At 47.2% G+C, this 14,929-nt stretch overlaps 1 protein-coding gene across 1 annotated transcript in view; it reads left to right on the top strand.

The window, feature by feature from the left end:
• The first annotated feature begins 8,262 nt into the window (after positions 1–8,262).
• The window catches only part of CUL4B (cullin 4B), a 109,085-nt gene continuing 102,418 nt past the window's right edge, over positions 8,263–14,929 (top strand). The window contains exon 1 of the mRNA XM_059158537.1: positions 8,263–8,338. Within this exon, the coding sequence (XP_059014520.1) occupies positions 8,278–8,338 (61 nt within the window). The 5' untranslated portion in view covers positions 8,263–8,277. The remainder of the gene's footprint in view (positions 8,339–14,929) is intronic.

Genomic DNA, 14,929 nt, shown 5'->3' with positions numbered 1-14,929 from the left:
ATTTTAATATTATTGACTATATTCTCTATCCTATAATTTACATCCCTATGACTTATTTATTTTATAACTGGAAGTTTATAGCTCTTAATCCCCTTCCCCTATTTCGCCCATCATCCAACCTTGCCCCTCTCTGGTAACCAACAGTTTCCTGTATCCATGATTCTGCTTCTGTCTTGTTTTGTGTTTTAGGACCCACAAAGAAGTGAAATCATATGGTGTTTGCCTTTCTCTGTCTAATTTATTTCACTCACCTTAATATCCTCTGGGTCCCTTCATGCTGTCCCAAATGGCAAGATCTCATTCTTTTTTATGGCTGAGTATTATCCGTGTGTGTGTGTGTGTGTGTGTGACGTTTTCCTTATCCTTTCATCTATCAGTGGACACCACTTAGGTCATTCCCATATCTTGGCTGTTGTAAATAATGCCCCAGTGGGGGCACCTGGCTGGCTCCACCAGTGGAGCACACAGCTCTTGCTCTCTATGTTGTGGATTCGAGCCCCATGTTAGGTGTAGAGATTAATAAATCTTTTTTAAAAATAATACTTCAATGAACATAGAGTGCATATATCTCTTCAAATTGGTGTGTTTGTTTTTTCTTTGGGTAAATACCCAGAAATGGAATTGACTGGATCATACGATAGTTCTATTTTTTATTTTTTGAGGCATCTCCACACGGCCATTCCCTTTTTTTGAAATATTCCCTTTCCTTGGTTTATCTGACACACCACTCTCCCTGCTTTTCTACCTCTTTGGTTCCTCCTTATCCTCCTTTTTTCAACCACTAAATGCTAACATTCAACTTAGTTTAGCCCCTCTTCTCACTTTAAAATCTCATCCAGGGTGAGATTAAAAATCTTTCAATTTAAAAACATTAAAGTTTAGGGGCACCTGGGTGGCTCAGTGGGTTAAAGCCTCTGCCTTCAGCTCAGGTCATGATCCCAGGGTCCTGGAGTCGAGCCCCGCATGGGGCTCTCTGCTCAGCGCAGAGCCAGCTTCCCCCTCTCTCTCTGCCTGCCTCTCTGCCTACTTGTGATCTGTCTGTCAAATAAATAAATAAAATCTTTAAAAAAAAAACAAAAATAAAAACATTAAAGTTTAGAAACTTTAAAACCTTACCTGGATGGTTCGGACGGTTGGGCATCCGACTCTTGGTTTTGGATCAGGTCGTGATCTCAAGGGTTGTGGGATCAAGCCCTGAGTCCAGCTCTGCGTGCAGTATGCAGCCTGCTTCTTTCCTTCTCCCTCTGCACCCGCACCAAGAATAATTAAGGGGCACCTGGCTGACTCAGTTGGTTAAAGAGCTGCCTTGGGCTCAGGTCATAATCTTGGGGTCCTGGGATTGAGCCTGCTTGACCCTCTCTGTCTACCACTCCCTCTGCTTATACTCTCTTTGTGTGTTAAACAAATAAATAAATAAAATAATTTAAAAAATAAAAATAAATTCTCATCCAAATCCGGGACTTCAATCACCAGCTGTTCATATATCTCATAAATTCATATCTCCAGCTTTTCTCTGTGCTCCAAACATTTTTATCCAAGTGCTTACTATACATCTCCTCTTGTATGTCTCAAAAGCACCTCAAATTCAACATATTCAAAACCGAACTCTTCTCTTCCTCTTCCCCTTAAAAGCCAAAAACAATAATCTGGTCCTCTTGCAGTGTTCCCTATCTCAGTGAATGGCACCATCATCTATCCCTTTGCAAAAGCCAGACACCAGGGAGTCATCTTTGCCATGTTCTCCCTTTCTCTTATTTTCATGCACAACCCATCCTGAAGCCCTATCAATTTTGCCCACTAAGCATCTTTTTTAAAAATGTATTTAGACCATAGAGTGCTACCAATGTTACCAATTACGGATTTTTCTTTTCTTTATTTAAAAAAAATATTTTATTCATGTATTTGTCAGAGAGAGAAAGCCAAAGCATGAGCAGGGGGAGCAGCAGGCTCCCCACTGAACAAGGAGCCCCACGTGGGACTTGATCCCTCCTGGGATCATGACCTGAGCCAAAGGCAAATGATTAGCCAACTGAGCCATCCAGACATCCCACCTGTTAAGCATCCCTTAAAGCTCTCTTCTCTCTCGATGTCTACCACTCTCCCCTACCACTACGGTATCTTCTTTTCTCACCAGAAATGTAGTTGTAGCTTTCTAATTGAGCTCCCTACTTTGATGTTTGCCCCTCATCTAATGCCTTTTACAGACAGAATAGTCTTTTTCACTTTTAATCTTTTCAATAATCCCTACTGTGCTTAGAATAAAGACACAAATCATTAGCACAGCCTCTGAGGCCCTGCGCAGCCTGCCAATATCTATCTCATCAGTGTCATTTTTTTAAAAAAGATTTTATTTATGTATTTATTTGACCCAGAGAGAGAGAGAGCACACAAGCAGGGAGAGTGGCAGAAGCAGGCTCCCTGCCCAAGCAGGGAGCCCAATGTGGGGCCCAATGTGGGGCTCAATCCCAGGACCCTGGGATCATGACCTGAGCCAGAGGCAGACGCTTAACGGACTGAGCCACCCAGGCACCCCCGGAGGCTTCACCTTAAAGTGGGTGAGTATTGAGGTGATAGAAAGTCTGTCTGTTCCCCCTGGATCCCCGCAGGACTTGAGGGTATTTCTCTCCTGGCCAGAGGAGCTTCTTTCTCTTTCTCTCTCTCTCTGTATATTTTGTGAAAGTCTAGATTATACATACCAAGGTCTGCTCTGTTTTTTTTTTTTTTTTTTTTTTTTTTTTTCTTTCTAGAATCCTATACTCACAGAAGCCAAGTTTGGGAAGCACGTAGCTCCCTTCAGCGTGAAAATTTAGGTTTTTGCTTTGGAATGAGTGGAGGGATGCAGGGGCAGGGCTGGTCACAGAGGGGCCGAGCTGATCCTTCTTTTCTGAATGCAACTCCTTAATTGACTGGAGGGACCACCCCCCTCCCACCGCTTTTTCTATTCATTCTGAGATTTGATTTTCTCTGCATTTGCTCCAGCAGTTTTTTCTTGCATGTTTGAGACAGGGCTCCTCCTCCTCTCATCAATATGACTACATCTGATTTCTATCCTCAAGGGATTCTTCACAATTTCTGAACTGTAGATGGTACACTTTCCTTTAATTACACCACTCTCGGTCCTTTTAAAAGATTTGGGGCAGAGAAGATAGGGATGAAGTTACCAGTGCCTGTGGCTGCCCTCTTAGTCTAATCTGACCAAAGTAATTTTCTTACGTCAATTTGCCTGAGGCAAGGAGAGTGGCTAGGACTTGCTCTGGGAGACAAGGGGAAATGGCCTCTTGCAGCCCAGGCTTCTGATTACTCAGGACTACTAATTAAGGCCCATTAGGATTTAGAAACCTAGTATCTGCATATCAGTGCTTCTGAGAGAGCCAAGCTGGCCGCTAGTAGTCAGAACCCTCAGAGTAGAAAAATTGCGCGCGCACACACACACACACACATACGTGCCCCCTCAGGATAAATTAATTAGAAGGTGGCGCCCCCGGGGCGCCTGGGTGGCTTAGTGGATTAAGCCGCTGCCTTCGGCTCAGGTCATGATCTCAGTGTCCTGGGATCGAGCCCCGCATCGGGCTCTCTGCTCAGCAGGGAGCCCGCTTCCCCCTCTGTCTCTCTACCTGCCTCTCTGCCTACTTGTGGTCTCTCTCTCTGTCAAATAAAATAAATAAAATCTTAAAAAAAAAAAAAAAAGAAAAGAAAAGAAAGTGGCACCCCTTTGGATAGGCCAATTGTAAAAAAGCTTGCCCTTCTCTGCTGATAGGGGCATTCCTGCATGAGGGCACAAGGCTGGCAGACTACAGGCTCCTCTCAGACTACAGGCTCCTCTCACCCTCCTCCAACATGTACCTTCAAATATGCACCCTGGGCAGGACATATCCTGCAGAACCGCGTACAGCAAATGGTAGCCTCAGCTAATGTCAATTACATCGCCCAGAGACAAAAAGCCTCCACCCTCTGGGGCTTCTCCCAATTCCACCCACCCCCACAGGGCTGAGAGGTCAAGTTCAAGCTCAAGTAGGCCTCTTGTGCCAGCAACCTCTGCTCCCCACCACCCTCTGCTCCAAGAGACGGGTTTTTTACTTCCCTAAGCCCTTGCAAATCCTACATTGGGGAGTAGCCAGAGATCATGCCTCCAGCAGCTGGGGGAGCTCTGGTTTTAAAGACTAGGCCCTCTTTCTGGAGACAGATCCACCCTCAGCATCAGGAGGAGAGGTCTTTAACACAAATGCCACTAACAGCCCTCAGAGACCATCAACCACCACCACTAGGCCTCTCCAGGAGTCATCCCCAGGAACTAGGGACAAGGCTTCTAATGACCATGCTAGAGGGCCACCTCCCTCGCCTGCCCCCACAACCTACCCACTTATCCAACCTGGGTAACTTTCACAAGAAGAACCAGCTCTATCATGAGCATCCAGATCTCTCTCTGGTTCAGTTTCTACAAATAATAAACCTCTTTGCAGGAGTAACGTATGTGCAGCACTTAGAACAGTCCGTACTACGCTGCGAGTGCTTCTGCTAGTGCTAGCTAGCATCATTCAGTTAACCTGTCAACCTACTTCCCATTTTCACAAGTTATGCTTTCATGTAACACTTATCTCTTAGTTTCATGGAAGGTGGAGTCTACATTCCAGTTTTTTCCCCCTTACTGTTTTCAGGTGATTTCTGTATTTTGCTTCTTACCAAAAAAACATTATTTTATGTAGTCTTGTCTGTCAATGGATGGCCAGAAGGTATTAGATAAAAATCAGAAGCTATTCCTTATAAAAATTCTTTTTTATAAAGATTTTATTTATTTATTTGACAGACAGAGATCACAAGTAGGCAGAGAGAGAGAGAGGAGGAGGAGGAAGCAGGCTCCCTGCAGAGCAGAGAGCCCGATGTGGGGCTCGATCCCAGGACCCTGGGATCATGACCTGAGCCCAAGGCAGAGTCTTTAACCCACTGAGCCACCCTATTCCTTATAAAAATTCTAAATACAGGGGGTGCATGGGTGGCTCAGTCAGTTAAGCATCTGCCTTTGGCTCAGGTCATGATTCTGGGGTCCCGGGATTGAGCCCATGTCAGCAGAGAGTCTGCTTCTCCCTCTCCTTCTGCCCCTCCTCCCTTCTTATGATCTCTCTGTCAAATACAGAAATAAAGTCTTGTTAAAAATTCTAAGTACATTTAAAAAAAAATTCTAAGTACAATAGAATAGAAGAGAACTTTCTAAACATAGGAAAGAGTATCAAATAGCCATGTGTAAGCATCATGACCAAGTTATCTCCCATCAGATTCAGGAATAAGGTACAGATGTCCTGTATGGTGTTTTGAAGATTCTAAAATGTAATAAACCGAGAAAATGAAACAAGTTGTATAAATCGAAAAGGAATAAAGAGAAGAAGAATAATTATTTACAGATGATAAGGTTATATACATTGAGAATCCAAGAAATGCAATTTAAAAACTATTAAAACTAAGAAGTCTGTAGAGTGGACATCTGTTGTTTTGGCTTGCCCAGCATTCTTTCTTCCGATTCTAGTAATAGCACTCCTCTTTCTTTAGAGAGCTCTTCCTCCTTCACTGTCCTTTCGGTATAGTCCTGGTGGGACAGGTAATGATAGTACCTTGCCCCATTCACCCTCCACACACATGGCTGTGTACCTAACCCAGGATGGGTTAATCATAATATCAAAGTGTGCTAGACACAGTGGCAGCTCCAAGGGTGTAGGCATGTGTCCCAGGCCAGAGGTACAAGACCTTCCTTGTCATAATCTAAATCAGAGGGTAAAGAACTAGCTTTCTCTTTTCTTTGGATATTAAATTGTAAGGATGTGACCCCAAAGCAGTTGGCTTCCATGTCTCTACAACATGAAAGAGTCTTAGAGAATGAGGCAATACACAGAAGAGAGAGGCAGAGAAGAGAGATGGAGAGATGACTGAGAATCTGGCCATTTGAGTCTCTGGAACCTGGTGTGTCTGAGATCTGTCCTGTCCTTCCCAGATACAGAAGCCAATAAACTCCATTTTCCTCAAGCTTATTCAACTTGGGTTTCTGTCACTTGCAAACAAGAATCCTAACTAATATAAGTGGTATGTAAGATAAATATACCGGATCCCATAGCTTTTGTTTTTTTCTTTTTCTTTTTTTTTTTTTTGAAGTATTATAAAACAACTCCCTCTTGTTTTATTTTCCATCATTTATTATAAACATTTTCAAATGTACAGAAAAGTTTAAAGAATTTGAGTACCAATATACACACCACCTAGATTTTATAATTAGCATTCTATTATTATATTCCAATAGCTTTATTTTAACAATAACAAAAATAGAAATAGGAAAAAACCTATTCCATTCACAAGAGTAGAGAAAGATGTATGTGAAACAACAACCAGCAGAGACAAATAAAGCCCCCACAAAATTCTGGATTTTTTCTTTTCTTCTTTTTAAAACTTCATTTTTTTAAAGATTTTATTTATTTATTTGACAGAGATCACAGTAGACAGAGAGGCAGGCAGAGAGAGAAAGAGAGGGAAGCAGGCTCCCCGCTGAGCAGAGAGCCCGATGCGGGACTCGATCCCAGGACCCTAAGATCATGACCTGAGCCGAAGGCAGCGGCTTAACCCACTGAACCACCCAAGTGCCCCTTAAAACTTCATTTTTAAGTAATCTCCACACCCAATCTGGGGCTCCAACCCACAACCCCAAGATCAAGAGCCCGAGGCTGGCTAAGGCGGGCTGGCTTTGGTTTTTCTAGACAAAGGACCAGGAAAGGCGTAACCCGGCAAGATAGAAATTTTTAGATAGATCTCCTCTATCCAAATGTCACGGAAAAAAAACCTATGGCTTCACCCTCACCCACGTCAGCAATGAGCAGAGTGGGGAGTCTAGGCGTCCACCCTTGCCGGTTTGAAATGAGGCTCCCATCCTTACCCACTTGCCCCACCCCTCGCGCCTCAGGGGAGACCACCTGAGGAGCTTGACGCCCCTTCCCCCCACCCCACCCCTGAGGTGCTGTCAGAGACGACCCAGCGGAGAGTCAAGATTTCAGTCACTGTAGGTTTTGCACAGAACAACCTTGGCTCATCTGCTGATGTTCCCTGAGTGGTATTTTTAAAGACAGAGAAACTCGGGACTTTAAGAAATGTGTCAAAATCAGCGGGCGGCCTGGGTGGCTCAATCGGTTGACATACGCATCAGTTATCAGACAAGAGCGAGTTTTCTGGTTTCGCTTTTGGCGCCAACTAGGCCCCTGTTACGTGAGTGGGGTTTTCCCTGAAGGGATTGGTCAGATCCGCTGTCAATCAAGGATGAGCCTCCCTGAAAACCGTTAAATACACCGGAACTCCAGGTTGGGTGGGCAGAACTTAGAAGAAAGCCCACCAGTTGCTAGCTTGACCAACAGCTTCTAGTGACCAATTGTCCTACATATTCCAAGCTGGCGGGTTCCAATAATAATAGATGGAACGGCGGTAGCCAGAGCAAATTCTCTTGGTCCTGGGACGGTGAGTTAAACAGCCCCTCAGAGATGGTGGAAAGCAGAGAGGGTATCCTTTAGGAGCTTACTGGCTTGAGATCCTGTCTTCGAGCCAAGAGACCCGAAAGCCAAGGCTCGCCTTTGGCAATTTTAAGTTATTATGCTGTACTTCTTTTCGGTATTCCGCAACATTTAAAGGAGGTATGTTGCTATAGAAGTTACAGCCTTTACTCACTGGCGACATGGAGAAGTTAAGGAAAAGCATGTTAGAGCCATGGTTACCCGCTGAGAGAAAATTCTCAGCAAGGTGGTGACAGCGATGGGGCGGGGACCCCAACAACCGTGGCTCTGTAGCCCGATGAAGAGGCCCATATAGAAGATAGAGACCTGGTTCGGATTGCAGTGAGATTAATGAGACTCTCCGAAATAGCAGGAGGACACCCTGATGGGAGTCTGTTGGCTTTGAAGCCGCCCGCGGGTGGGAGGGGGGGTGGGCAGTGAATGGGGGAGCACCAGCCATAGTAATTTAAGAGGGCATGGCGGATTTCCAATTTAAGATGTTAGCCTGAATAATTGTGTTTCCCCCTAAGTTAGCACTAAATTAAATTAGAACACTAAATATTAGAGCTGTAACCATAAGGGATAACAGGTAAGGGTGTGACTAGCTGGCCAAAATTGTAGGATTTTCTTGAAGTTATGAAACAAATAGGATGCAATTGATTGAGAAGCCAGTGTCAATTAATCCAGAAAACTGATCAGATATGGGAGTGGACTGCTGTAAACATGAATTCTGTTTTTTAATGTAGCCTTTCACAGACCGACTATGTCACAATCCTCAGAATTGGGGAATGCGAATGATGATGCAGCCATCTCAGAAGATAATGGTGAGTAAATGAACTAGTAAAAGTGAAATACAGAGTTAAATACAAATAATTGTTAAGAATACATCTAGGAAGGGGTGGCTGGCTAGTTCAGTCCGTAGAGCACGAAGCTCTTGATCTCAGGTAGTGAGTTCCAGTCCCACTTTGGGCATAGAGCTTACTTAATTAAAAAAAAAAAAAAAAGAACTGGGACACCTGGGTGGCTCAGTCAGTTAAGCCTCTGACTCTTGATCAGTTAAGCCTCTGACTCTTGATCTCAGCTCAAGTCTTGATCTCAAGCTCCTGAGTTACTGCCCTGCCTTGTGCTCCACATGGAGCCCAACTTAAAAAAAGGAAAAAAAAGAAAATCAAGCACAATGAAACCATTCATATGAAAAATTAATAGCAAGGTGGAAATAAATTTCTGGAGAGAGGATGGTGGTAAAGAGAGCATTTCTGCTTTGTCATGGTTGTTTTACAGTGAGAATGAATTCATGTTTATTTTGGCAAAAAACCTGGAAGTTTGATAATATTTAGTGTTGCTGATGATGTGGGCAATCAGCAGTCATTTTGAAGGTGAGAGTGTATGTACTACATTTCTGAAAAGTAAGATGGCAATCTATCAAAATTTCCCTTGGTTCTACTTCAAATATATCCGCAGAAATACTTTTCCACGTGCATAAAGATTTATATTACAGGATGTTCGTTGCTGCATATTTGTAGTTGAAAAAAAAACTGGAAATAACCTCAAAAATAAGAAATTGGTTAAATAAGCATGGTATGTCTTTACTATGAAATAGTTTGCAGCCCTTATTTTTTTTTAAGATTTTATTTATTTATTTGACACATAGAGATCACAAGCAGGCAGAGAGGCAGGCTGGGGGTGGGGGGAGCAGGCTCCCTGCTGAGCAGAGAGCCCGATGTGGGGCTCGATCCCAGGACCCTGGGACCATGACCTGAACCGAACGCAGAGGCTTTAACCCACTGAGCCACCCAGACGCCCCAGTTTGCAGCCCTTAGAGAGAGTGAGATTTCTAGGTACTGTCATGGAAAGATCTCCGAAGTATATTAAGTTTAAAAAGCAAATTGTAGAGCCAAATGTACAGTAATGTTACCATTAAAAAATACCAAAGCTCCATATTTGTATATGTACAAATATATGTACATAAATGCTGAGAAATGCTATGCACCAAACCTAACAATGAAGGGACTTTTTATTGTATATTCTTCTATATATCTTTTTAAAATTATTTATTTATTTGACAGAGAGAGATCACAAGTAGGCAGAGAGGCAGGCAGAGTGAGAGGGGGGGAAGCAGGCTTGCCGCTGAGCAGAGAGCCCAACGCAGGGCTCGATCCCAGGACCCGGGGGTCAGGACCTGAGCTGAAGGCAGAGGCTTTAATCCACTGAGCCACCCAGGTGCCCCTTCTATATATCTTTTTTACAAGAATGTGTTTGTTAAGTCATTTGTATAAGTTAACAAAACTGAAAGGTAACCAATAATAGAATTTAGTGTGTAGAAGTTTGCAACCACGAATAGTTGAAAAAAAGCTAAAAAGGAAATTAAGTCAATCCAGTAAGGAAAGGGAGAAAAGAAACAATAAAGTGATAGCTAGATTTTTGTAAGTGATAGGAGTATGTATATTCATATATAGTATACTATGCTGCCCTTAAGAGTGGTAAGGCAGATTTATGTATACTGATAAGGAAAGATGTCCATGATATAATAGTAAACAAAATAAAGTCACAGAACAATTCATGTAAGTATGATCTATTTTTTAAAGCAGTATGTTGCTAAATGTATCAAAAAAGACTTTAGGGGCACATAGGTGGTTCAGTTAAATGTCTACCTACAACTCAGGTCATGATCCCAGGGTTCTGGGATTGAGCCCCACCATGGACTCCCTACTCAGCAGAGAGTCTGTTTCTTCCTCTCCCTTTGCCCCTACACCTGCTTGGGCTCTCTCTCTCTTAAATAGATAAATAAAATACTTTTTAAGAGAAAAAGATTTTATTTAAAAAAGATTTTTATTTACTTATTTGACAGAGAAAGAGAACACAAGCAGGGCAAATGGTAGAGGGAGAAGCAGGTTTCCCGATGGGCGGGGAGCCTGACTTGGTGCTTGACTCGGGGCTCGACGCTGGGCTCGATGCCCGGCTCAATACAGGGCTTGATCCAAGGACACTGGGATCATGACCCAAGCCAAGGCAGACCCTTAACGACTGAGCCACTCAGGCACCCAAAGATCAAGACTTGGTGCTTGACTCGGGGCTCGATGCTGGGCTCGATGCCCGGCTCAATACAGAGCTTGATCCAAGGACGCTGGGATCATGACCCAAGCCAAAGGCAGACCCTTAACGACTGAGCCACTCAGGCACCCAAAGATAAAGACTTGGTGCTTGACTCGGGGGCTCGACGCTGGGCTCGAGGCCCGGCTCAATACAGGGCTTGATCCAAGGACGCTGGGATCATGACCCAGGTCAAAGGCAGACCCTTAACGACTGAGCCACTCAGACACCCAAAGATAAAGACTTGGTGCTTGACTCGGGGCTCGACACTGAGCTCGATGCCCGGCTCAATACAGGGCTTGATCCAAGGACGCTGGGATCATGCCCCAAGCCAAAGGCAGACCCTTAACGACTGAGCACTCAGGCACCCAAAGATAAAGACTTGGTGCTTGATTCGGAGCTCGACGCTGGGCTCGATGCCCAGCTCAATACAGGGATTGATCCAAGGACGCTGGGATCATGACCCAACCAAAGGCAGACCCTTAACGACTGAGCCACTCAGGCACCCAAAGATCAAGACTTGGTGCTTGACTCGGGGGCTCGACGCTGGGCTCGAGGCCCGGCTCAATACAGGGTTTGATCCAAGGACGCTGGGATCATGACCCAGGTCAAAGGCAGACCCTTAACGACTGAGCCACTCAGACACCCAAAGATAAACACTTGGTGCTTGACTCGGGGCTCGACACTGAGCTCGATGCCCGGCTCAATACAGGGCTTGATCCAAGGACGCTGGGATCATGCCCCAAGCCAAAGGCAGACCCTTAACGACTGAGCACTCAGGCACCCAAAGATAAAGACTTGGTGCTTGATTCGGAGCTCGACGCTGGGCTCGATGCCCAGCTCAATACAGGGATTGATCCAAGGACGCTGGGATCATGACCCAACCAAAGGCAGACCCTTAACGACTGAGCCACTCAGGCACCCAAAGATCAAGACTTGGTGCTTGACTCGGGGCTCGACGCTGGGCTCGATGCCCGGCTCAATACAGAGCTTGATCCAAGGACATTGGGATCATGACCCAAGCCAAAGGCAGTCCCTTAACGACTGAGCCACTCAGGCACCCAAAGATAAAGACTTGGTGCTTGACTCGGGGGCTCGACGCTGGGCTCGATGCCCGGCTCAATACAGGGCTTGATCCAAGGACGCTGGGATCATGACCCAGGTCAAAGGCAGACCCTTAACGACTGAGCCACTCAGACACCCAAAGATAAAGACTTGGTGCTTGACTCGGGGCTCGACGCTGGGCTCGATGCCCGGCTCAATACAGGGCTTGATCCAAGGACGCTGGGATCATGCCCCAAGCTAAAGGCAGACCCTTAACGACTGAGCACTCAGGCACCCAAAGATAAAGACTTGGTGCTTGATTCGGAGCTCGACGCTGGGCTCGATGCCCAGCTCAAAACAGGGCTTGATCCAAGGACGCTGGGATCATGACCCAACCAAAGGCAGACCCTTAACGACTGAGCCACTCAGGCACCCAAAGATAAAGACTTGGTGCTTGACTCGGGGCTCGACGCTGGGCTCGATGCCTGGCTCAATACAGGGCTTGATCCAAAGACACTGGGATCATGACCCAAGCCAAAGGCAGACCCTTAACGACTGAGCCACTCAGGCACCCAAAGATCAAGACTTGGTGCCTGACTCGGGGCTCGACGCTGGACTCGATGCCCGGCTCAATACAGAGCTTGATCGAAGGACGCTGGGATCATGACCCAAGCCAAAGGCAGACCCTTAACGACGGAGCACTCAGGCACCCAAAGATAAAGACTTGGTGCTTGACTCGGGGCTCCACGCTGGGCTCGATGCCCGGCTCAATGAAGGGCTTGATCCAAGGACGCTGGGATCATGACCCAGGCCAAAGGAAGACCCTTAACGACTGACCCACTCAGGCACCCAAAGATAAAGACTTGGTGCTTGACTCGGAGCTCGACGCTGGGCTCTATGCCAGGCTCAATACAGAGCTTGATCCAAGGACACTGGGATCATGACCCAAGCCAAAGGCAGACCCTTAACGACTGAGCCACTCAGGCACCCAAAGATCAAGACTTGGTGCTTGACTCTGGGCTCGACGCTGGGCTCGATGCCCGGCTCAATAGAGGGCTTGATCCAAGGACGCTGGGATCATAACCCAAGCCAAAGGTAGACCCTTAACGACTGAGCCACTCAGGCACCCAAAGATAAAGACTTTGTGCTTGACTCGGGGCTTGATGCTGGGCTCGGTGCCCGGCTCAATACAGGGCTTGATCCAAGGACGCTGGGATCATGACCCAAGCCAAAGGCAAACCCTTAACGACTGAGCCACTCAGGCACCAAAAGATAAAGACTTGGTGCTTGACTCGGGCCTCGACGCTGGGCTCGATGTCCGGCTCAATACAGGTCTTGATCCAAGGACGCTGGGATCATGACCAAGCCAAAGGCAGACCCTTAAAGACTGAGCCACTCAGGCACCCAAGGATAAAGACTTGGTGCTTGACTCGGAGCTCGACGCTGGGCTCGATGCCCGGCTCAATACAGGGCTTGATCCAAGGACGCTGGGATCATGACCCAAGCCAAAGGCAGACCCTTAACGACTGAGCCACTCAGGCACCCAAAGATAAAGACTTTGTGCTTGACTCGGGGCTCGACGCTGGGCTCGATGCCCGGCTCAATACAGGGCCTGATCCAAGGACGCTGGGATCATGCCCCAAGCCATAGGCAGACCCTTAACGACTAAGCACTCAGGCACCCAAAGATAAAGACTTGGTGCTTGACTCGGGGCTCGACGCTGGGCTCGATGCCCGGCTCAATACAGGGCTTGATCCAAGGACGCTGGGATCATGACCCAGGCCATAGGCAGACCCTTAACGACTGAGCCAATCAGGCACCCAAAGATAAAGACTTGGTGCTTGACTCGGGGCTCGATGCAGGGCTCGATGCCCGGCTCAATACAGGGCTTGATCCAAGGACGCTGGGATCATGACCCAAGCCAAAGGCAGACCCTTAACGACTGAGCCACTCAGGCACCCAAAGATAAAGACTTGGTGCTTGACTCGGGGCTCGACGCTGGGCTCGATGCCCGGCTCAATACAGTTCTTGAACCAAGGACGCTGGGATCATGACCCAGGTCTAAGGCAGACCCTTAACGACTGAGCCACTCGGACACCCAAAGATAAAGACTTGGTGCTTGACTCGGGGGCTCGACGCTGGGCTCGATGCCCGGCTCAATACAGGGCTTGATCCAAGGACGCTGGGATCATGCCCCAAGCCAAAGGCAGACCCTTAACGACTGAGCACTCAGGCACCCAAAGATAAAGACTTGGTGCTTGATTCGGAGCTCGACGCTGGGCTCGATGCCCAGCTCAATACAGGGCTTGATCCAAGGACGCTGGGATCATGACCCAAGCCAAAGGCAGACCCTTAACGACTGAGCCACTCAGGCACCCAAAGATAAAGACTTGGTGCTTGACTCGGGGCTCGACGCTGGGCTCGATGCCCGGCTCAATGAAGGGCTTGATCCAAGGACGCTGGGATCATGACCCAGGCCAAAGGCAGACCCTTAATGACTGAGCCACTCAGGCACCCAAAGATCAAGACTTGGTGCTTGACTCGGGGCTCGACGCTGGGCTCGATGCCCGGCTCAATACAGGGCCTGATCCAAGGACGCTGGGATCATGCCCCAAGCCAAAGGCAGACCCTTAACGACTAAGCACTCAGGCACCCAAAGATAAAGACTTGGTGCTTGAGTCGGGGCTCGACGCTGGGCTCGATGCCCGGCTCAATACAGGGCCTGATCCAAGGACGCTGGGATCATGACCCAAGCCAAAGGCAGACCCTTAACGACTGAGCCACTCAGGCACCCAAAGATAAAGACTTTGTGCTTGACTCGGGGCTTGATGCTGGGCTCGGTGCCCGGCTCAATACAGGGCTTGATCCAAGGACGCTGGGATCATGACCCAAGCCAAAGGCAGACCCTTAACGACTGAGCCACTCAGGCACCAAAAGATAAAGACTTGGTGCTTGACTCGGGCCTCGACGCTGGGCTCGATGTCCGGCTCAATACAGGTCTTGATCCAAGGACGCTGGGATCATGACCAAGCCAAAGGCAGACCCTTAAAGACTGAGCCACTCAGGCACCCAAGGATAAAGACTTGGTGCTTGACTCGGAGCTCGACACTGGGCTCGATGCCCGGCTCAATACAGGGCTTGATCGAAGGACGCTGGGATCATGACCCAGGCCAAAGGCAGACCCTTAACGATTGAGCCACTCAGGCACCCAAAGATCAAGACTTGGTGCTTGACTCGGGGCTCGACACTGGGCTCGATGCCCGGCTCAATACAGGGCTTGA

Source organism: Mustela lutreola, chromosome X (assembly GCF_030435805.1).
Source record: "Mustela lutreola isolate mMusLut2 chromosome X, mMusLut2.pri, whole genome shotgun sequence".
Classification (NCBI taxonomy): Eukaryota; Metazoa; Chordata; class Mammalia; order Carnivora; family Mustelidae; genus Mustela; species Mustela lutreola.
Note: the sequence above shows the minus strand (reverse complement) of the source record. Positions and strands in the feature narration are given on the sequence as shown.